The sequence below is a fragment of the Gymnoscopelus braueri genome, assembly GCF_963280865.1.
Source record: "Gymnoscopelus braueri genome assembly, chromosome: 21".
Lineage (NCBI taxonomy): Eukaryota > Metazoa > Chordata > Actinopteri > Myctophiformes > Myctophidae > Gymnoscopelus > Gymnoscopelus braueri.
In genome coordinates, this window is record NC_137623.1 from 23052777 (window position 1) to 23080391 (window position 27615).

At 42.2% G+C, this 27615-nt stretch overlaps 1 protein-coding gene across 2 annotated transcripts in view; it reads right to left on the bottom strand.

Moving 5' to 3' along the window:
• Nucleotides 1-16396: 16396 nt before the first annotated feature.
• Nucleotides 16397-27615, bottom strand: part of plod2 (procollagen-lysine, 2-oxoglutarate 5-dioxygenase 2) — a 40594-nt gene continuing 29375 nt past the window's right edge. Inside the window, exons 9-20 of one of the 2 annotated variants that reach the window (XM_080417595.1) lie at nt 27210-27335; nt 26057-26178; nt 25012-25116; nt 23943-24068; nt 22989-23130; nt 22014-22076; nt 20346-20459; nt 19983-20048; nt 19554-19658; nt 18409-18555; nt 18056-18181; nt 16397-17500 (exon numbers count right to left, since the gene is read on the bottom strand). In XM_080417595.1, coding sequence (XP_080273721.1) covers nt 17345-17500; nt 18056-18181; nt 18409-18555; nt 19554-19658; nt 19983-20048; nt 20346-20459; nt 22014-22076; nt 22989-23130; nt 23943-24068; nt 25012-25116; nt 26057-26178; nt 27210-27335 — 1398 coding nt within the window. In that variant the 3' untranslated portion in view covers nt 16397-17344. The remainder of the gene's footprint in view (nt 17501-18055; nt 18182-18408; nt 18556-19553; nt 19659-19982; nt 20049-20345; nt 20460-22013; nt 22077-22988; nt 23131-23942; nt 24069-25011; nt 25117-26056; nt 26179-27209; nt 27336-27615) is intronic. The other variant, XM_080417596.1, reaches the window with a different exon arrangement.

Below are 27615 nucleotides of genomic sequence, written 5' to 3' on the forward strand. Positions count from 1 at the left end.
ATTGCTGGATGAACTGAGTATGCAGCACAGAAATTGCTTGACAAGCATACAGAGTAATTGGTCTCAACATGCCGATATCAAAAGAATATATGGACTAAACACACACACACACACACACACACACACACACACACACACACACACACACACACACACACACACACACACACACACACACACACACACACACACACACACAAACACACAAACTGAAGCTTGAATATTCAGTACAGTACTTAATTAGTGTACTGCACATATGGAGAGAAAGTATCTGTGAGAAAATGAGATACATAACCACAGATACATAGCCAGAGGGATATGTGCTGAGACCCCTAATGCATTGCAACTAGATGAAACGGATATATATAGAATCCATGCAACTTTGCATTATTAAAATGTCAATTTACTGTAGTATATAACCCAAGAGGCTTTTAAATAACAGGTTAAAGCCTTCTGGGGTTTTTCCCCCCCCTAGAGTGGTTTGTCAATGGATAGGTTAGTTGAAGTGTTTATTCAGAACTGCAATAACCTGGGACAAATTAATAAGATGTGAGAAGTGTTGCCTACAGTGTGCACATGTCCATGTTCGCTTACTGCTGGGCAGTCCTAAGATACCGTAACCAATTAAGCCCTGTATATACTTCAGCTGACCAGAGTCCCACAAGGGTCTATACTTGGCCCCCTCCTTTTTTTCTCTGCACCAAATCTTTTCACTGGAAATATCCAGTCTCACAAGGCGTTGCAACACGATGCATTAGGAGCTTGTAGATAGGCATTTTTTTTGGCAAATATTCGCGCCTATTTTCTGCAAATATTCGCCTATTGTGACATATTCAGAACTGTCCTCAGCCCTTCTCTGAGACACAGACTGAGTAGATTTTTTTTTTACCATATTATCATTAGTGAGGACCAATTATATGAAGATAGGTTGAAAATGTGTGAAGTCGTCCTTTAAGTAAAATGTTGCTTTTTTGAGTAGTGAGTATTTACTTTATACTTCCACTACATCTCAGAGGCAAATATTGTATTTCATACTACGTGCAAAATCTTGAGTACTTTTACTGTGGTACTTTGATCCCAATACTTTTGTACTTTTACTCAAAGAAAAATGTTGCTACTTTTACTTTAAGTAAAAAACAGCAACAGAGTACTTCTTCTGACACTGCTCCTTTACTTTGCTTTGTTCTCAGTGGACATACTGAATGCACTTTTGTAGCATTGATTTGTAAAGAGACACAGGAAGGGAGGGGCTGCGGGGAGGGAGCGAGACTGTACACTGTTGACCTTGCGAACCAGACTGAGGCTTTGCATTCCCATGAGGTTGTGATTCCTGGGTTGGGTGTGTGATTCGTTTTGTGTGTGTGTGTGTGTGTGTGTGTGTGTGTGTGTGTGTGTATTACTATACTTGTGATGGCCGAACGTCCCCACGAGTATAGTAAAATTACATAAAATAGACATTGTGAGGGGTTATGCCTGATTGTGTGCTGTGTCGTGCACTGAAAATAGCCGATATACAAGTTCGTAGATCGTCTACTTTAGGGTTGGGGTTAAAATTGTAAACATTTGCATTCATTCATTCATACGTATTGATGTCCTCCCAAGTATAGTAATACAAACGTGTGTGTGTGTGTGTGTGTGTGTGTGTGTGTGTGTGTGTGTGTGTGTGTGTGTGTGTGTGTGTGTGTGTGTGTGTGTGTGTGTGTGTGTGTGTGTGTGTGTGTGTGTGTGTGTGTGTGTGTGTGTGTGTGTGTGTGTGTGTGTGTGTGTGTGTGTGTGTGTGGCGCTACGTGTGTGTGGCGCTACGTGTGTGTGTGTGTGGCGCTACGTGTGTGACCGGAATGGGATGGGTGGTGCATGAATGTGTCCATACACGTGCGCTGGCCATCGCTTGACCTTGGAGTTCTGGTCAAGCTGCTTGGAGGTACTAAACCAAACCCTGACCTTCAAAAGCTTCATTCCACCCACGTCGTCTTAGAGACAGGACCTCCGGCTAACTTATGCTTTTCATATGTGGTTCCATTAAACCCACCGTAAGAATACTACACAAAGTGGCACCTACAGATAGGGGAACGATTCGCTTCATCACCAGCCAGCCGGGAATAATAATAAGACGATAAGTAACAGGAACGGAGCAAAATATGCTTTTACTGTACGATGCTTTGCCTTTTTTTTCTCCCAGTGGAAATACCTCATTCTAACCCGCCTGTGTAACAAGCACTGCTTTGTGGGGGAGTACAGATTCCTCAGAAAGAGATAAAAAAAAAGAGAAAAACCTAATGACTTAATGGAATGCAAAACATTTGCTTTCCGATAAAACGGGAGCAGGCGGTTTTCAGGAACGCCCCGTGTGACTATACACCATGCACTATTCACTTCCTCACAGCCAGCCATGCAACGACCTGGCAGACGCATTACTTTAATAAGGGCACGAGTTGACAGGATGTTCTGTCTGCACCACGGGTAAAATAATGTTCTGTCTTCTTCACCACTGGCAAAATAATAAAGAAATGGCTGTAGCCTATTTTAACTCCTTTTTTATTATTACTTGCCTCCAGACTTCCGCTATTTGCCATAGTATAACCACTTAAGCCACTAAGTTTTATACTTTGGCTATTCTTGGAAAAGAAGACGAGAAGGAGCTCTGCGCACTCGGATCAATGCAAGTTTCTTTAATAAAAAAATGCCAAGCTTTCAGTCAGATGGTCTTCATCAGGTCAAAGCGCCTTTGTTTTTTGTCTTGATACCGATGAAGGTTGTCTGACCAAAAGCTTGGCATTTTTTTGTTAATAATAATAATAATATTAAACCCCAGATTTATATAGCGCTTTTCTAAGTACCCAAAGTCGCTTTACAGTACATAAAGAAAAGGAAGGAACCAACTTTATTGAGAGTAAAAACAATAAAAGAAAGTGCTACATTAAAAAGATAAAAGGTTAAGCATGGGTTGGGGAGGCATCTTAACCAGACCTCAGCTGTTTATTATTCAATAAACTTGCATTGATCTATGAGTGCAGAACCTCCTACTCCTAGTTTGCCTATTCGAAAATAGATAATCTCACGACGTGATACGTCATCAAGCTTGTTGACGTGCTATTTTTTCATTGTGAAAAGGGGGTGGGGGAGAAAGAATTGTGAAAATGTTCATCTATGATGACAATGCCCAAACTAGTGACAGCTGTAGGGTTGATGTGGTTAAAGGTACAGTATGTGTGGACAGGGCTGCAATGGTAGAGGACGTGAACCCCTAGGGTTCCTACCTCCGGGCTATGGTCGATGCCTACACCCCTGCCCGACCACTTCGGTCTGCCACCTCGGGGCGACTGATTGCCTCGTCACTCAAGGGTCCTTCTGGCCGATCCACACGGTCACGACTCTTTTCTGTTCTGGCCCCACAGTGGTGGAATGAACTTCCCACTGATGTTAGGACAGCAGAGTCACTGCCCATATTTCGCCGCAGGCTGAAAACTCACCTCTTCAGGAAACACTACCCTTCCTCTCTGCCTGACCTACTTGTTGTTAACTAGTTGTACGAACGCTTGTTTTCTATTGCTGTATTGTTTATTGGATTATTGGATTGTTTATTGGATCTTGTTTAGTCGATTATTTGTTTTAGCTCATGCTCATTTGATTTAGCTATTTTGTCTCATCTGTTTAAGGAAATAGGTAGCTGATATATTGCACTTTTACCTTAGCGCTAGGTATACTCTTGGTTGCTTGTTTTTGCAGAAAATGCACTAAAGACTTCTGGTGATTAGTAGTTTTCGTTCCCTACCTATGTTGAATACACTTATTGTAAGTCGCTTTGGATAAAAGCGTCTGCTAAATGACTGTAATGTAATGGTTCATTCAGCCCAGTCTTCCCCAATCACTGGCTTTTGTTTTTGGGGGTTTTATCACACCGTAACCCTGAAGGGCTGCTCAACTTTCTGTGAGTGCGTGCTTGTGTCAGTGTGTTTGGCTGGGCGTTTGTGTTTTGGGGGCTCTATCACACCACAACCCTGACAGGCTGCTCAACTTTCTCTTTGGAACACCTCTCTGGTGGCTATGATTAGTTCTTCAAGCCTGGAATCTGAATCTGTCTTTTGTATGTCAATTACTGGATTTGCTTTTATGGAAACTCTGTCTCACCATGCATACTGTGTGGTTGTGTTGTGTTGTGTTGTGTGTGTGTGTGTGTGTGTGCGCACGTGCGTGTGAATCCCATCAAATCTTAAAGGGCCATTTCACCCCTGGAAGAAGTTTTCGGTCTTTTAATGAAGTTTAGGAGTCAAGAAACAAGATCCTGGGTTTTTTTTGTGAATAATCTGTGTTTTTAGATATCTAGTAATCTTCGCAAACGTCGTGACGTTATTTGCGTCATGAGAGATTGGTCTCATTCCTTTCCGCACTACATGTCTCGGCGTGTCTCAGTCAGACCATCTCAAAAGACAGCCCCAATGGGGTGTCCGTAACACTTTGTTCAACCTTCTTTCCCCACTCGGCCACTCCCATTAGCTGCGGCCAGCGGCCCTTGCAGAGTGAGGCATTACTTTACCTGAGTTATCTTCTGATAGTTGTACTTGAATGTTGACATGAAATAATAATCCTGTGTAGTGTTTCATAAGCGCAAGCTTGAAAAAAAAAATACAGCGTGGAGTAGCAGCGCTGGTAAACAAACACCGTCACGAAAGGCTAGGATCATAATACCAAGGATGTGACAGTGATGTCAATACTATGCGACACGGAAGTGAAACTGCATGAAGATACTAAGGATGTCCCAGTGATATGACATCACTAACGAATCCTTGGACATATATGTAACTAGATGAACGTTTGCGAGGACAGCCAGTGTTGCCAGATATTGTGAGAGAAATAAGCAGCCATGTCTATGAAAACAAGCCCAAAAGAAAAATAACTATGCCAAGAGCACTTTACCTAGACATGGGATATTATATATTTGAAAATTGCTGATCTACAAGCTCACAACGCTTCGCAACCCATTGTGAGCTTGTAGATCTGCTATTTACAAAAAAATCTTGAGGGGGAAAAAGTCCAAAATGTGGATTTTTTTTTGCAAAATATTTTTATTTGCTTTTCAAAATGTGGAATATTTTTTACACATATTTGTTAGGGGCTCCCTGCCACAAATTATAATTTCAGATGGGGGTCTGTGGAAAAATACATGAACATGTTTGAGAACCACTGGTTTAAACAAGCCCAAATATCAACTACATTTTAGAAAGAAGCCGCTTATAATAAGCAGACATGGCGACACTGGCATGCTGTTTGGATGTTATTGTTGGAGATCACACCCACATGGAACCTCCCCTGCCACAAGGCACCAAAGCATTATGGTCATTGTAGTAATGCAGCAGTCCAGTCAAACCCTAGTCAAACACACAGATTTCATTATTTTTCTGGCCATAGGGTGCAAATTTTAAATTGTGCTACTGTTATCTACTACAAATACTATTACCATTGAGTGATTGCAGTTTCTTCCAGGGGTGAAATGCTCCTTTAAGTCAACAAACCATGGCCATTTAACCTTCTCCCTGGACTGTAAATGTCTCTGCACATAAATAAAAAAAGGGGACAGAGGCAGAAGCCAGCAGTAAGGCCACAACACAGAATCCTCAGCTACTGGCCGAAGCATCCGGAGTGGCGAGATCCTCTGCAGACATGCAACAGTATTCTCTGGGGAAAACAAAACAAAAGAAAAAACCCTCTCTTTCGGCTGCTCTTTTAACTGGTAGCCAGAGGGCATGGTGTAGAAGGGATTAGGGTGGGACCGCTAAAGCACTGCCACTGGGATTGTCTTCATGTGCTGCGGTCACCGGAGTGCTGCATTGCCAACAGGCAGTCTACGGTTCCTCGGGAGGGCAATAAGTTCACACAGGCGGCCCCAAATATACTAACCGCCGCCATGGGGATCCTTTGTGCATGTGATGGGCCTCGAAGAAGTGCTAACTACAAATCCACCGAGAGCTATACGCTGCAAAACATGCAATTATGATCATACCAAAGAGGATAGACAGACACTGGGCTGTGGCGTGAGGTCAGACGTGGTTCCTGTGATGCTCATGTCACGGACACGACTCGAACCCTGTCCCTTTCCCACACATCCTTTCTTCTCCCTCTCTCTCAGGGAACCGAGCACGAGTTACTGTAACCACTGCAGCCAAGTACCATGAAGTTAATTAAGTAGGCTAAATATAGCCTTGACACTGAAATGATTGCGGGGTTCGGAGCATTTTTTGTGTTCTTGGATCAGCTTTGCAAAACGTGCCTGCGGCGCATCCAGTTTTGCGAGATATTTCACTCACACGTTCTTTCATCATAGTAGACTCTTATACTGCATGCATAGAGGGCGGTTGCTATGTTACTGTGTTGCTGAACTGTGTTCATTCTGTGATTATAATTCATACTCAAAGCCCTTGTCGGCAGTGTATCCGCAAACCAGACCTCTCTAGTAGAATTCCATACATGCTCAAATAACCCCAATAGAATATCCTGTTCTGTTATTGCAGTCTCCAAAGCAAAGGCCTCAAACGGCGATATATTTAGGACTGAGTATGAGCTCAACCTGATTTACGGATGGACCTACAGCATGGGTGGCCAGCAGCAATGGCAACATACCGTGGCAACAATCACAAAGTAGCAGGGATCAAAGTGAACCGGAAATGGACTGTAAATAAACGTGACAGTGACGAGGCAGACGGAAGCCACAGTAACAAATCCCTATCAGAGCCCCCCTCCCCGTGCCTTCCTTCACAGCCTGTCCAAAAGAAACATCAACACAGACATTTGTCAGGCCCATCCGCTTGTTAACTGGACAACATTTCCAAGCTTCTCATGTGCGACACTTTGGGTGGTCTTGCTGATGTACTGTACAGTGTCTGATGTATTTCTTTCTAGCTGTCCGCAGAAAAGAACTTGGTCAAGTGAAGTCAGTAGCCGAGAGTTGGATGGAGGGGCCGAGGTGGAGAAGGCCCGGCAAGGAGTTAAATAAAAACAACAATAATAATAATCTGCCCTATAGAGGCTGAACTTGCTTGTGATTAGAAGAGATGGTCGTTGTTCCCCCAACTCTCAATATTATTGCCAAGGAAACGCCACGTACTTAAAGGGATAGTTCACCCCCAAAATGACCTTTTTCCTATCGATTAGTCACCCCATGGAGACTTGTATGGATATTATTTTGTTTTTGTCGCATTCCTAAGCCAATCATTTGATGACCGGCAGCGGTTCCAGTAGGAGACACAAAGAGTCTCCTTTGTGCTGCCTACCGGTCCGCTGTTCATCAAATTATTGGTATAAATGCGACAAATCAAAAAAATATCCATGAATTCAAGTCTCCATGGGGTGACTAATCGATAAGATTTTTTTTTTGCGGAGGGTTGAACTATCCCTTTAATGCTGATGTTAAATCCAGGTTTCTTATACTGTAGCCTAATGTATAATAACTCTTCCAGATGTTAGACTGGCCCATATGGCCCTATATGCGTTTACACCACAGACGTTTGTCATATACCACAGAGATTTAACATGTAATAAATCATGTGAACCAAAGCCCCCCGCAACCATCCCCCACATACCACCCCAGTCATGACGCCACTCTCGCGGCTCCTAGCCAGCACACTTCACCGTGAGACAGACTGTTTAACATACAAACATAGTAGATAGTCTGCTGGTTCAGGGCCCCTGTTGCTCTTTCCCTAGTGCACACATTATCGTAAAACATTATGCACACGCACGTGCACGCACATATGCACTCGTAGACCCTCTGGACAGCGTTGTGCAAGGGCAACACCATAAAAAACCCTATACGCTTTCTTTCTTCTGGAGTCACACTAACACAGCACTGACTTGAGGGAGAAACCCCAAACTAAATAAACTGAAGGATCTTGAAGACGATCCAAAATAGCTCAATATAGACACGTTGAGTGACTTCTTTTTTTTTTTTACGCTGACTGTAAACTGGGCATCTGCGGTTTTCCACAACACCCCATCTTCCCACTGCTCCCTCCTTCGACTCTACTTTTGTCTTTTCCATAAATCAATAAATGCTGTCTGGGAGTGCGGGGCTGCTGATTGTTTTTACAGAGCGTTGCTGTGTAATTTGGCTAAATGGTGCCTGCACCCAGTTTACTTGGAGATAGTAAACAAGAGTGGCTGGGGAAGAGGGAAGGTGCTGATATGGCTCCAAGCATACAATCAGCGGTAATTGGTATTTTGGGCTGTGGACACAGCTGATTACTCACCTGGGAGATAGATAGGCCTGGTGGTGGCTGGGCTCCAGTCATGATTATATGAATTATTTTGGTTAAATCGTACAATATGTGTCACGTTCAATATCATGTGGTTACCTCCGCCTAAATTGTTTTCTTCCCCCCGCATATTTTGGCTTGACACGTGATATTCTTAGATACTGATCAGATGGTTTAATTGCACTAAAATGATCAGAAGTAAGTAACGTTAGATCCTTACAGTCTTCCCCTCATACTGTAGCACTTCACACACTTCACACACTTACTGACAAGCCAGTAAAGTTGAATGAAAATCTTTTACAAGGTGTTAGGTGTGCTGTGGTCAAGGTGTCCCAGGCTATTAAAAGTATACTGTTTAAAAAACGCCTAATTTTGTCCTGCTGCTCCTGTGCTTACCGCCCAATGCCCAGATATACAGGAGCTTGACAGTGATATGCAGAAACAAGTCAGGATGCAAATCAGGATGCAAACTATACTGTTCCAGGACTTGGGGTAACGTCTTTGTTGTGATGTCAAACAGCAAAGATTTTATCGGCGACATCCAGAAAGGATTTGGTTTGTAAAATAGTGATATCGGTTCCAGAGATGGTTAAATATTCCGCTCTGATATTTCTTCGTGGCGTAAACTGCATCCAAATGTAGAGTAGAAAGCCCTGTGCAGTATGATGTATAAACCCAACACTTTTTGTTTTGTATAACTTAATCAGTCTTCAGTTCCTAATGTTATGGCATACAGAGAGAGAGAAGAAAAAACACTGCTCACTCAGTTTGAGGCTTAGCTGAGGTGCTGGAACACAGATGTATATCAAATACTTTTTCACAGATCTTAGTGAGTGAATGCTCTTTCCTCAATGAGATAAGATACATATTCAGGTGTCATAGCAGCAACAGCAGTAAGAGTGGATGCAGGATAGGTACAGGTAAGAGCTACAAGAGACAAGAACCAAACCAGCATAGATGAGAATAAAACATGATAATAAAACATTCAAATAGACTTCTGACACTAGACATCTGGCACTGCGGGTCTCTGGGCGAATGAGTTAACATATGCTGTAACATTACAGTCCATCAATAAATATAGCATAGTATAAATAATACAGTCTATCATCAGTGGATTTAAGTGAATCAGTGAATAATGAATATACATCAATGAACAGGAGAATGAACGTAACGATGTACGATCTCAGTATCTGGATGAATTTACAAGTCTCTCATGAGTTATCCTCAGCAGGCCTCCGATCAGGTTCTGTAGTATACATCCTAGTAGTCCAAGGGCAAGTGTGCCAGAGTCAAAGCCAGGAACGGTAATCCAAAAGAACAGACAGTGCCAGAGTGTCAAAGTAAGTCATTAACCCATTCAATCCGTGAACGCATATTGTGTCATTTTAGATTTTTTGGCCATAACCATTATTTTATACTTTGGGCTATTCAAAAATAGTAGATGTACAAGCTCATAGCACGGCACCGAGTGCCGCGCTACGAGCTTGTAGATCTGCTATTTATTTGTTTTATCGTGAACATAATGTGCAAATCTTTGAATATATATATATATATTTTTGAAGCAATTTTTTTTTACTCAAATCTTTGCTTCTGGGGACTCTACAAATTAATGTCCTCTAAAGCCTAACAGTTTTCTTTTTTCCTTTTTTTGTTTACTTATGTTGCTATAATATCAGTGGTTCTCAAAAAATGTTCATGTCAAGGACCACCCAAAATGATATGTATTTGTCCGCGACCCCCCCCCCCCCCACCCCCATCTCAACATATTTAGTTCCACGGACCCCCAGAAGCAAAGATTTGAGTTAAAAATGTATATATATATTCAAAGGTTTGCACATATTTTCACGATTAGTTTTGTCTAAAATAGCAGATCCACTGCACTTGGTGCCGCACTATGAGCTTGTAGATCTGCTATTTTTGATTAGCCAAAGAAATCTTAAAATGACACAGATGCTTCCCCGGTCTTATTGGATTAATCCCCGAAGAACAGAACAGACAGGGTCTTAAACTCTTATGAAGCTACCTTCAGTGTTTTCTTCTACTAACATGTACAGTAGCATGGGCATTGGGCCTTGTATTTTAGCTCCCCTGCCAGTTAAAGAACGGTGAAATCCATTACAAAGGTCTCATAGTGCTCTCCACGCATAAGACTTGAGTAACAGGTTACACAAAGGCACCTTGTGTCAAACATTCTTCTATTAAATGTATCCCCTACGTCTCGGCTCTCGTCATGCACTGAACACAGTCTCTCCAGTCTATTGAGAATACAAACTGTGTGTGCAACTAAATGAATCGGCATCAGTAAAGTTGTAACTGCTCTGCTGTCATCATTGTGTTTATTGTCTCCGCCAGGCCGAAAGGCATGGCGAGAGAGTATGTTTTTCACCCTGTCCGTGTGTCCGTGTGTGTGTCCGTCCGTCTGTGACCAGCTAATCTCCGGCACCGTTGGCTTGATCGCAGCGAAACTGTGCACACACACTCCCTGGATGCCAATTCAGAACCTCTGCCCCAAATATTTCTCATGGCCTTTTTATAGCGCCACCAGGAGGCCGATTTGTGCAAAACATATTTTTTGACAGTACTCCTACAGATTACGCAAAACGGTACACAGTATCTCTATAGTCATTTCAGATTTTTCATATTCCATCCTGATTGGCTAAAAATGTCTTCCAAAGTTTGCAGGAGTGCTCCGTTTTGAACAAAATGCCTCAAATCATGAACACAGCATGCAATTTCTGCAACACAGCATGCAATCAGCCGATTCGTGTTTTTACCTATAACTGCACCAATCTGTGTAAAACTTTGTATGCACACTCTTCACATGTGCCTTTTATAGCGCCACCAGGAGGTCGACTTATGTAAAACACATTATTTTATACAACTCCTTCCAATTTTATCCAAATTTCATGCAAATCGGTACACATGATCTCTATAGTCATGTGATCAAGACGGATGTGTTTGATTTTTCATTTTCTATCCTGATTGGCTAAGATTGACATCTAAAGGCTTGTTTTGAACAAAATTCCGCAAATCATGAACACACTGTCCGATTGCGGTCAAACTCTGCACACACATTCACACTATGTTGAGGAACAAATGCCACCCTTTTAACATTGGCCTGTTATAGCGCCACCAGCAGGTCTAATTTAGCAAAACAAATGTTTTTAACAAAATGCCTCAAATCATGAATGCAGTCGGGGTCCAATTGTCGTGCAAGGCCTAAGAACAAATGGCACCCTTTTCACATTGGCCTATTATAGCGCCACCAGGAGGCCACAATAGCCTACCTGACCTGGCGGAGACCTGTGCACTTTTTCTAGTTAAGTTATATAATTGTCCGAGTTCATAATTAAGAAGTTATTTTAAGTCACATTAATGTATACATTATTTCATGTTCATTTGTGTGAAGTTGTAGTAATATTTTTATTTTGAAGTGTCAAAGTCACGTTCTGTGTCTCGTTGGTCTGCTCTCGAGTGAATTGGGTACACACAGTTTTGCATAATCAATCAAGCAGCAAGGTGCAGAAGCTCAGTTTTTATGCTGGTCACAAGAAACTGTCTTACAGTAGGTTTATAAGAAGAGTTATAAGGACCTGAAGACTGAATAGTATTCCCTTTTTGTGTAGCATGCAGCCAACGAGGTATTTGCTTGTCTGGACTTGCTTGAATTGTCTGTATTTTACTTGGGTAAAATGTGTAATCTACATGCTGTGCATGGTGTCACTTTATTAACGTTATTGTAACATGCTTATTTTATGTTTATTGTTTAGTTGTCACGGTGGATTTGGAGGGATTTGAAGACAAGCCTTCAAATAAATAAGTGTCTGTATGTGCTTGGAGGGAGTTACACAAGTGGTAGATTTATGGAGAACATTTGATGATATCTTGAATGATGCACTGTACGGAGTTAAAAGCTCACACCCCCCTCTGCATACACACACACATGCTAGTACACAGCAAACTTCTTCAATCGTAATTTTACTGACTGCAAACATTGACCCTTTTGCATGCTCAAGAGTTAAATGAACACTCTGGATTTTAATGTGTACGCACAGCTGTATTGAAGGGTTGGTCAGTGTACTACTTTGTCTACTCTTGGGCATTTTATCAAGGCCAGTACTTTTCCACTAATGTCTGACTCAGTGCTCCACTGGGCCTACAGCAATGTCTCCCATTCTGTCCAGTCTATAATCTGTGAGATTTACCGTGATGCACCGGTACATCCCATGCACCTGTCCTGCACCAAGAACAATGCACGCTACCAGATGAATATCTTCAGCTCTCTCGTGGTTTTCGGCTTGATTTCGACCAGATTTTTAAATTGCAAGTCACGTCAAATTAGCTTCCTTTGCACCTACGGAGGAGAATAATAAAATAACTTAAACAAGGTGGACATGAAGCAAAGAGAAGAGAATCACAGGGCAGCTATGTATAGTACAGAATAGCTCAGGGCTGCATTATGCAAATTAGCAAGCCCATGGATATCCACCACACCCATCAGCATCTATTTCTGGTGAGAGGATGGGCAGCATTTAGCCCAAATGTCTACCAGGAGCACTGCACCATTTACAGAAATAAATCCCTGGGAGGGATATGCTGTTGCATGAATGTAGTTTGGCAAAAAGTGTATTTTTATATCAAAAGCGTGCTGCACCAGAAAAGTGGTTTCACTAGTTTATTAGCAGCAGTAGCCACAACCATTGCACCAAGCATCTGTTTAAGGCTATTTACTGACAGATATGCACCCGGTGGGCCCAGTAGCTATGGCAGTCAGCATTTTGCCCCACATTTGGTACTAGATCTGTGGCAAATGCCAGTGGACAGACGGCTGGCATCGGTGGACCTGCACTTCCTCTCACCCTCTCCCCAAGTGAACTCGTGACAGGGGCCGACTGTAAATGGCACACAAAACCTGGTGGAAACTGCCGGGCAGCAGATATGCCACATGGCACGGTTGCTTCCCTCTGCCTCTGGGCCCCACATGTGCCCGCACATCTCACATTATGGCCTCAAGCCCTTCGGCTCTCATATCATCATCATCGCGAGACACTTGGGAGGTTGGGATCCATTGTGTGGTCAAGACGAGCGTGGATGCCACACTCGGCGTAATCACCATCTGTCATCGGGCACCCTGCACTTAGAGGTACATGTAGCTTTACATAGCTGTGGAACTCCTCTTCCCTCCTCCGGAGCCATTGATCCCAAGCATAGCTATTTAGCATGTCAAACATACTGGGGAGTTTGTGGCCTCCTGCTGTGTCCTGCCTGAGCATATAACAACATGTGTACCCGAGTACAGCATCCTATAAATCAGAGATGAGGGGAAAAAGCTTTCAAAAGCTGCATTACTCCATTTTCTTAGCTTACAACACAGGCCAAGCTTGGAGACATATTTCTCTTCCATTCTGCATTCTGATACTGTGCGAGTAAAGGTATGCAGGTTCCCTGGCTGTGATCAATGTCACCTTTCAGTGGGTCTGGACCCTGAGCAGACCAGGGGTTGTGCAAGGGGGTGGGTGGGGGAGGTGGGGGTTGGGGTGGCGCCCACAAAGGACTCTTTCAGCAGGAACGAACCTTTTCCCCAGAGCTGACCTAAATATTCTCCATTTTGGCCCCTTCCTCCCCCCGCTCAGCGACAAGTCAAACATCCAGCCTCCAACCAGCTTCACAGGGTGTGGTGAGTACGTGAGCTTAGTCAGGGAGCTCTCCACTGCCCAGCAGACTGACACCAACCGGCCTCCAGAGGCACCAGGTGCTAAAACTAATGAGTTTTTGATGCCAGGATAAGAGGTGAGATGAAGTTACAAAACTAAGCCTAAGTAAAGGCCGCATACCGTGTTTCATTTCCCCAAGCGGTTACATATGGATAAACTAGCAGCTGTACTTGCTCTGTGTTGGCTGGCTAGGGGATGCAGTACTAGGAGGCCCTACGAGCAGTGTTGCCAGATTTTGTGAGAGAAACAAGCAACCGGGTCTATGAAAACAAGCCCAAAAGAAGCGACTATTAGGCCACATGAGCACTTTAAACCTCTATACATTGCTATTTGAAAATAGCCGATCTACAAGCTCACAACACGTTTGCTTGTAGATCTTAAATTTTCCCAAAGATTCTTGCATTTTCTTTGAAATATTTGCAATATGTTTGAAACATTTTAAATACACAAATCTTGTATGGAGGTCCCTGGCAATTTTCAGATGTGGACGAATACACATTAATTTGGGGCTCCTTGACTTGAAAATGTTTGAGGAGAACCACTGGTTTAACTCTACCAATATTTACCAGCGACTCTACATGGGTCATGGGTTCGATCCCGGGCACCGGTAGGTGGTAGGTGTGGCGCTCCACCTCAGCAATCCATCTCTCAGGGGTCTAGCGCATTGTAACGGGGTCAGACTCACGCGTTATCGGCTGATACTGACAAAAAGCCTCTCCCGACCAACTTATTACAGGAAAACAAGCCCAGAGTCGCTTATAATAAGCAGGTATGGCAACACTGGCTACGAGGTCAGTAAGCGGCCAGGTCGATTAATGAGGGATGAGGTCATCCATATGTGATACATAAACACCCACTTCTTACAGAGAACTCCCTTAACCTTTCTCCTCCCTCCGTGGTCTTCACTCCCACTTCCTTTCATCAGTCTTAAATCCTCTCACGTTTATACAGCTGGAATGTAGTCAATAATCCATAATAACATGTTGATATGGCTCTGGCACTGGTATATCACTTATTAAACTTTTTTTCCATCTTTTCATTTCAACATGATTACCTATTACTGTAGCATGGAGCCAAAGAAAATGGAACTACTGTACTTTATGTGCATCATGACATGGGTTCCCAAACACCATTTTAAGCCGAGTCATTCTGCTAGCAGCCTACACTGTTGATTTTACTTTTTATTAATTGTCTCCGCCGTAGGTGGAGAGTATGTTTTCGCTTCGTCCCGCCGTGTGTGAGCAAACATTGTTAGCCAAGCTAACATTGGTCAAGCTCCACGTGACACGTGTCAATATGTTGACACCAATGCCTTTGATTGGCTAGAGGGACGCATGACGAAATAAGATCCTATAAATAGGTGTGTCACTTCAAAAAGCCTCTACTTTTTGAAGTGAGGTAAGACAGGATCAATCAGTCTTGATTGGAACAGTACCTTCCAGTCCAAATCACCCGTCCGTGCGTGTGTGTGTCCCTCTGAGAACACCTAACATTGGTCAAGCAAAGGCGCAGAAAGCCAAAGCTAAGAAAGCATACTCATCTACAACAGTAACACAGAAGAGGACTATAGAGTTGAATTGATCCCACAACAACAAGGCCGAAGTCTTAATACTGTAACAATTGGCCACCTTGATCAAATACATTATGTAGCACTAGAGAAAACTGACATAGATCAAACACACCAATCAACTGCTGAAACTGTTCAAGACAACAATGAAGATGAAGAAGACAGACAAGTATTTGAACAAACCAGTCAATTACGACGACTCCCATATGACACATTGCTTCAAGAAGAACATCTTTTAGATGCAGACACTACATATTCAGTCGCCCCTGCAGAACACCAAAAACCACGCGCATTCTACCAAGACGACCCGTTCTACCAAGACGACCCGTGCTATTAAAATAGCACGGGTCTGCTGGTGGAGACTTGTGCTTCGAGGAGCACATTTTCTAGTTTAATTTACTTTTGCAGGCTTAAGAGATGATATTGATGTGGGTTAAAATACACGTTTGTTTGTTTTTGGGCGGTGTAGCCGCCCCTATAAGTGGGGTTGGGACACCTCATTAGTACACATTTGCTGTACTGTGATTGGCTCATTAGTACACCCCTAGCTGTACTGTGATTGGCTGACTCTATTGGCTGACTCTATTCAGCACTGTGATTGGCTAGCGAGACACATGATGACATTAATAACCTATTAATAGGACTATGCACTTAAAAAAAAAAATTTTTTTAAGTGAGCTTCCATCACTGTGATGACCACACCGCCCACTTCACACTGGGTGTGATTTTTTTTTTCTTTTCTGCAGTAGTGGGTGATTCCATGATCTCTTTATTGGATATTATCCTAAAGCCAACGAATGTGCAGAAAACAAAGGGGAACGTTGTGATAGTGCATCCAAAGTTGTTGAGTATACTGAAACTTTTGCGTAATTTCTTTTTATTAAATTCTTGTCATAAGTTTCACAATAAGTTAAGCAACTTAACTGGCTGAGTTTCAGTGTTCACTTACACACAACTTTCAGAGAAAGTAAACATTGTAGAAATGTTTTAGTCCAGCAAACAAATGCTGCAAATTCCCCCACAAAAAAAACATTTCAAGTATAGCATAATATTGAACTTCATTCAACCAGAATTCATATTAAATTCTGCTGTCTTTTTTTTTCCTCTGGCGTGCAAAGTTACAAAAATAGATCTTTTTCTATCCATTGGGCATATTGCAACTTGAGTCCATTTGACATCACATTAACAGTTTGTAACTAGTATGTATTATAAAAGACTAGCAAAAGGCTTTGTATTTTTCACACCTAAGCCTTCACTAGAAATATTTGACCTTATTGATTATTATTGATTTGAAATAATGTAATGTTGGTAAGCACCACTAATCCTTATGGGAACAAAAGTGAGTTATATTACAGTATTTGACAGTTCAGTGACATTTTACCTGAAATGCATAGTGCAGAGGCAACACACTTGCAAAGTTACAGTCTATATTGAACCTCAAAACAACCAAATGTATTAACATAGTGACTGTCATGATAGATTAACAAAAGAACAGAATAATTGTAAATTTAAGCCCATGTGACAAGATGGCTTGACAGCGTGATGGTGGGATACCAGTTGGGCATTTTTCTTGTAGTCTTTCTTGTCTGTGTACAAGCACAGTACACATGGATAAGCACCCTTTAGTGTCACTCACCCCTTAGACACTACACTCTGTTTAACAGAGAGTCTCTTAATGCAATCATCAATTGCTTCTTTTTTTTTACAACACAAGACATCAAAACAACAGAACCGGACAGCCCCACTTAACAAAACACACACATCAGACATATAATAAAACGGAACATTTACAAAAAAAATAATCTAATCAAAAGAGTTCAAGGGTCGATGAAGGACACTGCGATGTAGCGTGTGCCGTTGGTGGTTGGGAGACCTTCATGGAGATGAGTGAGTCTTCCTGGGTGCATGAAGGTCCAGCCTTTCCTGGGAGACGATATGGAGCAGTTGTACCTGTGGAAACGACAGCCTCCACCCTAGGGGGAAGAAAAGGAGGGAGGAAGTTGGACAGATGGAAAGAAAGTGATTTACGGAGGATTTATTGAAAGCAGGTGTTGGATTAACGATCATTTACAGTTTACTATTTAACAGATGCTCTTACCCATCCAGAGCGACTTACACGGGAGAAATCAGAGTAAATGGCATGAACCCAGTCAACAAACGGTGCGTAAACGGTCGCGTAAGAGTGCAAAGAAAACCGCTTATGCTTCAAAGAAACTCTGATACCAGATAAACATCAACCTGACGTGTGCGATGCGAGAGAGAGGGGCTCAGCAGAAAGGACTGGGGAGAGTGGCGATCATGATGACAGAATGTAAGAGGGGAAAGTAGACAGACGATCTAATCTGATGGAATCCTGGAGGAATGCAGCGCTTTTCTTTCCACTCAACGCATCACTCTTAAGTGTAATGGACCATCGTTTCACACGGCAGCCATTTTGCTCACAAATTTTGTTCTTATTCCATACTCTGGAATATGGGATAAGAGCAAAAGTATTGCATTGTGAATAACGGTCAATGAGCGCTTGTTACCTGAAAGTCTGTGTCTTTGGCATTCAGGGCGACGTTGATGGTGAATGTAGAGGAGTCGTGGTGGGGCCTCAGGTATGATTGCCTCCCAGGTGTGTACTTCACCACAAAGTTCATTATAGCATAGCCCTGTGATGGAAGTAAAAACGAAAACACACACAAAAAAAATCAACCTCTGTGAAACCTCTGGAAGAAAGATCACGTTTCTTCATGGAATGTCCCATACATGTAAAAGCAAGTCTCATGGAAAGTGCTAAGCTCTTGTGCAAACACGGTTGGGTTGGCATTCGCACTTTCATTTCCCCCCACACACCGATGCATTATGTTCTCATGTTTTTGGCGGTTTTGATGCTAACCTTGGTGTAGTAGCCGGAGAAGACTTTTAAAGTGACGGGGGATATGAACTCCCGGATGAAGTGGAGCCACTCCTTGTCGTAGCCTATTTGCTTCATGTGGATGTCGTCCGTGGGCACTGTCTCATAACCGCCAGAAATACGCTTGTCCTGAGGAGGGATGCGGAACAGGAGAGAATATAAGAAAGTCTGTGGTGTGATGAAGGATGGAACAAATGACCCAGTATCCTCTGTCTGTGTGTGACCACAGTCTTCACAGTGATAGATGATGACACGTGTGTGTGTGTGTGTGTGTGTGTGTGTGTGTGTGTGTGTGTGTGTGTGTGTGTGTGTGTGTGTGTGTGTGTGTGTGTGTGTGTGTGTGTGTGTGTGTGTGTGTGTGTGTGTGTGTGTGTGTGTGTGTGTGTGTGTGTGTGTGTGTGTGTGTGTGTGTGTGTGTGTGTGTGTGTAAACCGCAGGCTGTACTATTCTTTGCCTGTATAAGGATTAATGACCCTTCCAGCTCAGCCATTTCCCAAACCAAGTTAGTCACAGTCTATGTAGGAGGATTTAGTCCCCAGGGCGCATACTTTTAGCGACATTAATTACCAATGTAGCACTGCATAAAACAGGCCACATGAATTAGACAAAAAATCATAGCCCTTTAATTTCATGATATTTATATAGCAGGTCGTAAAATTAAGCGTGCATGGCCGCACGTACCGTACAGCAAGTATGTGTACTGTACATGTGCATGATTGCAGAGTAGTCGTGTAGTAGAAGAAGCATGCATGTTACAGTTCGTGTAAGGTTGGTGAACAGAAGATCACAGTGAACCAAATACATGCATAATGCATGCACACATGCACTGCAAGATCCTATGGGCTAATTGAACGCAGACCGGTCCGTTGTATGTCACAGTTATTACATAATTGTCTAGAGATAATCGCAATTCTTTTGCGTAATTGTAATCTTGAAAGTTGTTCATAGATTTTCAAACATTTAAAGAAATTGTGGAAATAGCAGATCTTCAAGCTATTTCATCATTATTTTATTATTTAAAAAGTATTAAATATGGACTATTTTGCTACAGTACATTATTCATGTTTATTGGTATTTCAATCAGCCCTCAGGATTTTGCAGAATGAACCTGGCTTAGAAGTACTGACCTCGTGACTGCCTCCAGACCATGACCCGTAGTGTTCCATCTCCTCAACAATCTCATCACAGGCTTTGTCTGAGAAGACGGGGAACCAGAACACATCTGGACAAGGCTGCAACACACACACACACACACACACACACACACACACACACACACACACACACACAGACACACACACTGTTGTTTTACAAACGTTTGGGGACATTGCATTGCCTTACAGTCTTTTCATATCCTTTTACCCAAATCGCTCCCATAACTGCTCTAACCATACCATTTATCTTAACTAATTTTGTACCCAATTTGATATGTTGATATGTTAAAAAAAAATCCCAAAATGTGGCCTGTGGCCAATGTCGGGAACACACACACACGCGCAAGCGCACGCACGCACAGTGCAACAAAAAAGCGTACATGTCCACATTCACAGACAAACCTCTTCCATGAAATTCTCTGTGAAGATACGGCTGTAGTTGGGGTGGATGTATTTTTCCTTCCAGTCCTGTGGGACAAAGAACATTGGGATTAGCGGGCAGTGTTCTCTTGACCTGCATACCACAATGCTAATCCTCTCTCTCTAGCGAGGCAGGCCCTGACAGGATACATGAAGTGATAAATCACAGCTTTATCAGTAATGGGGTCCATTATGTAGTCTTGATTTCACAATCGTCTGACATCTGTAGTCTAGTTTATTGCAGCTAATAATCTTCACTGGTGGCTGCTGTTTACCACAGCTAATTTATAATGTTTCTGTTTTTTTTCTTTTGTTCCAGTATGACAGGAAATTATAATGACTTACCGTTGGGTTTTCGAATATCTGCCACAAGTCATTGTTATAATGCGAAATGTTATAATTGGCAGTGGAAATTATCCTTCCAAACTCATGACGGTTTGTTATGTACATGAAGACTCCCTGGAGTAGATGGAGAAAAATTCAGTTAGTTCCAAGACATAATTTGCGTAAAAAAAAGACTGCATTGTTATACAGTCAATTTAGCTTAAGTAGCTTTCAAATGCATGCAGCTCCACGCTAATTACGGTGATTGTTTTATGCTTTGAGAACATTTATCAATGAAAAACAGTTGACATTGGAAGTATTAAATTGACATTGGAAGTGCAGAGAAAAAACTGCACACAAAAAAAAGAAGTTTGATTGCACAGTATCACTAAAGTGAAGTGATTCAAGTGTGTTTTGTCACACTGAAATCAGATTTGGAAATCAAAGTTCACAACCATAAAGTCACAAATAAATAATCTAAGATTATTTATGGGGAGTCAGACTAAGAAGGGTTGGTGGCCTGGGGACAGGGTGCTGGGGGTGAGGGCAGGGGTAAGGACGGGAACACAGGGTTGCTGGGTAGCTTGGGACAGAGTAAATCCAGGAATGATATTCCAGTAAATCCAGGAATGATATTCCCAATCCAGTGAAGCAAGGACAGGGTGCTTGGGTGTGGGGTAGAGGCATTTGGACTCACTATCAGACTAGGCTGTCATGCGGAAATACAGATGATATATATATATATTTTTTTGTTTTCATTATTTCCTTCCCACCTTATGCTAAAATGTGATGAGCTCAAATCCTAATTTATTCAATTTCAGAATGCAGTTCAGACCAGATGGAGTCAATGGGTGGGAAAGAATGTTGTTGGAGCCTAGTCTGAGATCAGCCGGTGTTTTTGGGAGAGCGCAGCTGGTTATGTACTGTGTGTGTGTGTGTGTGTGTGTGTGTGTGTGTGTGGTGGGGGTGGGGTGGGGTGGGGTGGGGTGGGGTGGGGTGGGGGGTTAAAAGCAGGACAGGGACTTGCGTGTGGACATTGACTGCATCTCTTCGTCTTATGCCTCCTAGTTCTCCTCTTGGAGGAGGATCACAGAAACACACACAGGGTCGATTTATACTGATTTATATATAGATCTGCTATGTTTGGTGCACGACACCAGTGCACAACCACGCATAACGGGCCTTAAGAAAGTAGTGATAGTACGTTCCAGCAAAAATGGTGCCTCCTTACGCCAAGGGGAAGAAATAAAAAATTCATAGACTTGAGACTTTAACTTATCACAGGCAGTTGGTGAACATCGATTTCCAAAGGGTTTGCCAGACTTCCTGAATGCTACTATAAAGACGTAGACAGCATTCAAGTCAAGATGTTTATCCTAATGTCTATCCCATGTGAAGGAGTATCCCACATGGTAAGTTTTAAAATAAGATTATCGTATACGCTGAAACATACCCATGGGTGTTCAACATTCAAAGGTTTTGTTCATCAAATTCGGCAATATTTTACACACCAGTAGGCTACTTTAGTACTGTATATGTTTTGCTGACTTTTATTTTATTTATTTTTTACCCGTGAAATCAGTCAGTGTTTGCAATCAGTACCATACAATTTGAATGTCTTTTTTTGAACGTGTGCACCCATTGGAAATGGAAATAGAAGAAAATAGAATAATCAAAACAAATGTAGACCTGTGGGGACCTGAGCATATGGAATGATTCCGGAGAAGGGGAGTCTTTTTCTCTGTGACTGGTCTAAAATGGAGGAAAAGCACCATGTAAACAATGTAACATAATGTCTTCACAGAGGCAGAGGGAGAGGCCAAATACTGTGTGTCACATACAGGGCAACCCAGGAGGAAAGAAAGTGTGCGCGCCTGGAAAAAGGTGAGCAAGATTCCCTCTGAAGCTTATGTTTTCGGTCGTTATATTTGGTTATTGAGCAACACATGCTGGGGGGAAGGGAGGGGGGGGGGTGCAGGTGATCCAAACACAGTGTTTGGAGTTTAGACAGGTGACATGTGAACGAGACAAAGCAGAGCTGGATGCAGAGTGGTTGAGAGGTCAACATTTGAATGTCATGGAAGGGAGACACAGAACAAACAAATAAATCGCCAATTTAGCAGCCAATCAGACGTCGCCACTGCTTGCGCTGTCCACAGTCACGTGACAAAGAGGAAAGTGGAAGAGGATTGGACAAGAGTGGAGCAGGGAGAACCTCAACACACACCACAAAGGCTGTCATAAACAAGAGGAAGATCATGCCTTGACGATAGACAAGGAGCACATTTCAAATTGCACATACTTGCCAGCATTTCCTCGTTGGCCTCAGTAGAGCTATTGATTGTTTTTCAGCATTAACAGACATTGCATGGATCCTAATGTATAAACTAACAGCTCTGGCTTCCGCCGTGTGTAAATAAATACATAATTCTGCTTTCTAGAGCCAAAGGCCATGATTTTAATGGCCTGGGTTGTCCACATGCAGCCATGTTTATACTGTAACATTCCTTCCCAGTACATTCATACTAATACACTGTAATATCAACAATATCGTACATCACCAGTCTTACTGTAATATCAACAATATCGTACATCACCAGTCTTATAAAGACGTGACACATAAGACGTATAAATCCCCCCAGGATTAAGGCAGAGCCTTCTTACCATTTCCCTGGCGTTTCTGCACAGAGCCATGTCTGGGTCCAGTTTCTCTAAAACAAAATAGTTCCTCTCCTTCAGTTCATTCCGCAACACCTCGCCCTTTATGAGGTACGTGTGTGCCATGTACGGAATGTTCCATAGACCCCTAGAGAAACGAGAGATATGGAAAAGGAAGGGCTTTATTTAAAAACTTTAACCATAATTCATATTCTTCCTAGCGTTGTGGAGGAGATTTTGTTATACTCAACATGTCATCCGTGACCACTGGTTTTGGTCTAGTGCTGTTTGGGGAGGATATAGAAAGTACGCTTGGTGGGAAACCTACGAAATGTGTCGGTTACAGGGAGCACATTGACTACTAGAGCAATGGTTCTATTATATTGTGAAATATATAACATTGTGAAAATAGCAGATCTTCAAGCTCACAACGCGAAATATTGAAATGATCACTTTTAGATACACACGATTACATCACGGAAGCTGCAAGAAAGGGAATAGTGTAAGCCAGTGGTTCTCAACCAGTGGTCCGGGGACCACCAGTGGACCTTGAGGAGGTTCCAGGTGGTCCCCAGCTAAATGATGGAGAGTTGGTAACCAAATGGACCCTTATAGATCTCTAACTTTTTCAACGTTTGCCTGTTGTCTCTCCTATTGGTACCAACATCAATACACCATGGATTGTGGACAAAATCTTATCCAACGATAACAAAATATTCTACGTGAGAGTCTAAATATCATCAAATGGTGGTCCGTGGCTCAAATGCCGAATAAATAATGGACCTTGATATGAAAACGGTTGAAAACCACTGTTTTTCACCAAAGCTTTGTTTGACATTGCTGGGTAACATGTAAAATATTTAAATTATCACTTTTAGATACACAAGATTACATCATGGCAGCTGCAAGAAAGGGAATAGTGTAAGCAAATAGGTTGAGGCCTCTCCGTCATGAACTTACACACGTTTGCTCTGCACAATGTCAACGTAGTCTTCAGAGCGGGCGTAATAACCATCCAGACTCAAGGCTCCCCAGAAGTTGGACCACAGTTTACCATGCCGAGTGACAAGGGGAGCAATTATTTTTCTGTAAGGGAAGAGAACGTCAAGAGTGGAGACGGGGTAATTCTGTCAGAATGGATAAAACCAAGTGAGATTTCACGGGCAGCCGGCCATCAAATGTGCCGGGTTCTTTAGTGGTCTAAAAAAATCACGCTGCGTGTAAAAAGTCACACCCGCACTGGAGGGTTACAAACATTGCCAAGTGGGTGACAGATCTCAGAGAATGGTGTGACACAGCATCAGTGATATTGTGCTGTACTGGAAATGAACTCGCAGGCCCAACTGTACGATGGCATGTCTTACACAGAATTTGGTTCATTTCTGTAAATTTGCATGGGAAAAGGATGGGCAGGACCCCTCCACTACCTCTAGTCTTAGAAACCCAAACCACATTGAAAGGAATTTCGCTATCGTGATGAAAAGGAATTGAAAATACATTTACCGTAAATGATGGTGTTCATTGATATAATATATCAATGAACACCATAATTTACGGTAAATGTATTTTGATACAAAAATGCATTACAATACAGTACAAATCCCTCCCACAACGTGTGTGCCAGCAGAGAATTCCCAGGCGTGTCTTTAAATAACCATGCAGGGCTTTTGCCGTGCGCCTCCATTGGTCCAGCATGTCACAACATTCAATGCCACAGCCACAAAGACATCTGGTTTATAGGAAAGCTCTCAAAATCATGAGCTGGGGCAGCAGCAAAAAAACAAAACAAGGTTAGCATGTTTGTTTTTTGTATAACGCAAACTAAGTGGCATTTCAAGCTAAGTGCAACAGGGCTTTTCACTGTTTCCATGCGGCCGGGGCAAAAACAGGAAGCCAGAAACGCTTATTTTTAACCCTCCAATTCCCTTGGCTGTAATGTTCCTGTGGCTTTGCCACTTGTGAAATAAAAGTCTCAATGGGGCAAAAGGGAGGCTTCGTGGAGGAGGTTTCCAGCAGTATGTCTGTGTACCTGTTCTGCTCAATGAGGGCCTTGATTGTCTGTCGGTTGGTCAGCATCACGTCTGAATCGATGCTGTAGTAGTAGTCACATCCGGTATCCTTGCGACAAATATCCCTAATGGCATAAAAAGACACGCAGGCAGGGGAAAGTACCGTAATGATTATTATGCAGGCCCTGCTGCTCATGCCAAGCAGGTCTACTAGTCAATCAAATACTTAAAAATAATCACTGTAACAAGTTGGAAAGTATTAGATCCTTTTAGTATAAACAGCTGAATTACAGAGATAGCTCCGCACAATGAGTGTCTTTGAGCTTCTGGGGGATATTGCACAGTGGGAGATTACAGGCTGCTGATAAACCCATCATTATGGGACCATGCTGGCCAGTGTTATCAAGGCACATCCTCCTTTTTTTTTCTTTAATCGGGCCTTGTTGGTCTATCACCATGGCAACAGTCTGTTACTCAGCAGTGAGCAATCAGGGCAATGTCGCACTTGGAGTGTGTGTGTGCGTGCGGGGGTGTGTGCGTGTGCGTGTGTGTGCAGTGTCTGGTATGTGTATGACATAATCAGTTCTGTGTCATCTAGCAACACAAAGACATAAGCAGTCTGGGGAGCAGTCAGTACAGTTACAGTACATTCGGCATTGATTCCTATGTTTACAATGAGCACCTGCAGGTCAGGAGGAACTGTGAGAGAGGAACTGAATGTGGTGGCAGACTGGCTTTAGACTATTATCTACTGCATTTCACCGTGCACTAAATTAGAGGTTTTCTGTACTCTACAACACTGCATACACATAAATACCCACTGCAGAAAGCAATGTAGAATTCATAGAAGTACCATTCCAAAGGTCATTTCACCATGCTAATTTTCATTTTTGGCTGTGATTAATTTTTGCTCAGTAGCCCTTCAGACATTCGCGAAGTCATTCATGCATAACGTAATTTGGATTAATCAGTTGTCTCACGCCGCCTGCAAGCCTCGGAGATGAAAAATCTGTGTTGTGGGGGCGGTAAATTTAGGAGAGAGAGAGGGAGGTGCACTGCACGTACATGCCCATGTTCCTGGCCTCGCCTTGGCTCAGATTTTCCTCTGGTCCGACAACCTTGAAGCTGCTGAATGCATTCCGGTTCTCCTCCCAAAACTTCTGGATGTGTTTCTCATGGTAAACCTCCTGAAGACAGAGCCAATGGTAATGACTGAGACACGTTTCCAAAACTAACTAACATTAAGACCTGCGGCCGATTCTACAAATTTTCTAAATCATAACAGTTTTCTGAAAAACCAAATGTTGCTATACTGTATCAGTGTGCTCAAACTTTGTCATGTCAAGGACCCCCAAAATGTAAAATGTATTTGGTTCCAGGGACCCCCAGAAGCAAATATTGGAGTTAAGATTTGATTTAAAAAAATATATATATATATATTAAAAGGTTGCACAGCTTTAAAATATTTTTCAAAAATAGCAGATCTACAAGCTTATAGCGCGGCACAAAGTGACGTGCTATGAGCTTGTATATCTGCTGTTTTTGAATAGCCAAAGTATAAAATCCCACTTTGAAAACCAATGTGCTCTATATATATATATATATATATATATATATATATATATATATATATATATATATATATATATATATATATATATATATATATATATATATAAAATCTATATATATATAAAATGACATAGTCATAGTACTTACTGGGTTAAGTACAATTTGCGGTACTTTTACTTTACTCTAGTATTTTTCCATACTTCAACTCCACACATCTCAGACATAAATATTTACTTTTTGCTCTACAACAATTACTTTAAAACTTTATTTACAAGTAACTTTGTAGATTTTCATTATTATTATGAAACATACATTAACCAATTAAGCCCCATTTTATAGTTTGTCTATTTGAAAATAGCCAATGTACAAGCTTTCAACGCGTTGCAATGCGGGCGTGTTGAGAGCTTGTAGATCGGCTATTATCGAAACAGTTTGAGAACTGTTGAAAGATTTCAGTACTATACTTTTGTGCTGCACGTATATTCTGATGCCAATACCTTTATACTTTTAACTGAGTACAATTCTGAATACAGGACCTTTACTTGTAACAGAGTATTTCTACATTGTGGTATTCATACTTTTACTGTACAGCAGTACAGTAAAAGCATCAGAGTTCCACCACTGACTAGCAGCTGCATATACTCACATTGTTGTGGATAAAGATGTTGAGTTTATCTCGGGGATAGTCTAGGCTCAGCAGTCGCTGGAGGAACTCGGGAAGGAAAGGGGTCGGCTGTTCGATGAACACCCCCACCAACACACTTGGATATTCCTGTTTAGACATGGTGAGAAATGGATTAATACAGCACACCTCGGTTAATGGCATTCTGTTTAACATAAATCAAGGGTGTCTTATACATTTCACCTCAGACATAAACAAATCAGTGACGTTCTTTAAGGCATACTACTTTGGCTGCGTAGCATGATGGACAATGTGAACACCCACTTCGCGAACACTAAGACGGCGTTAATCTGATGAAGCAACATGAGAAACATGTAGTTTGCTCCACTGTAATCTGTTAATACAATTGTGTCAATCCTAGTATCCTGGT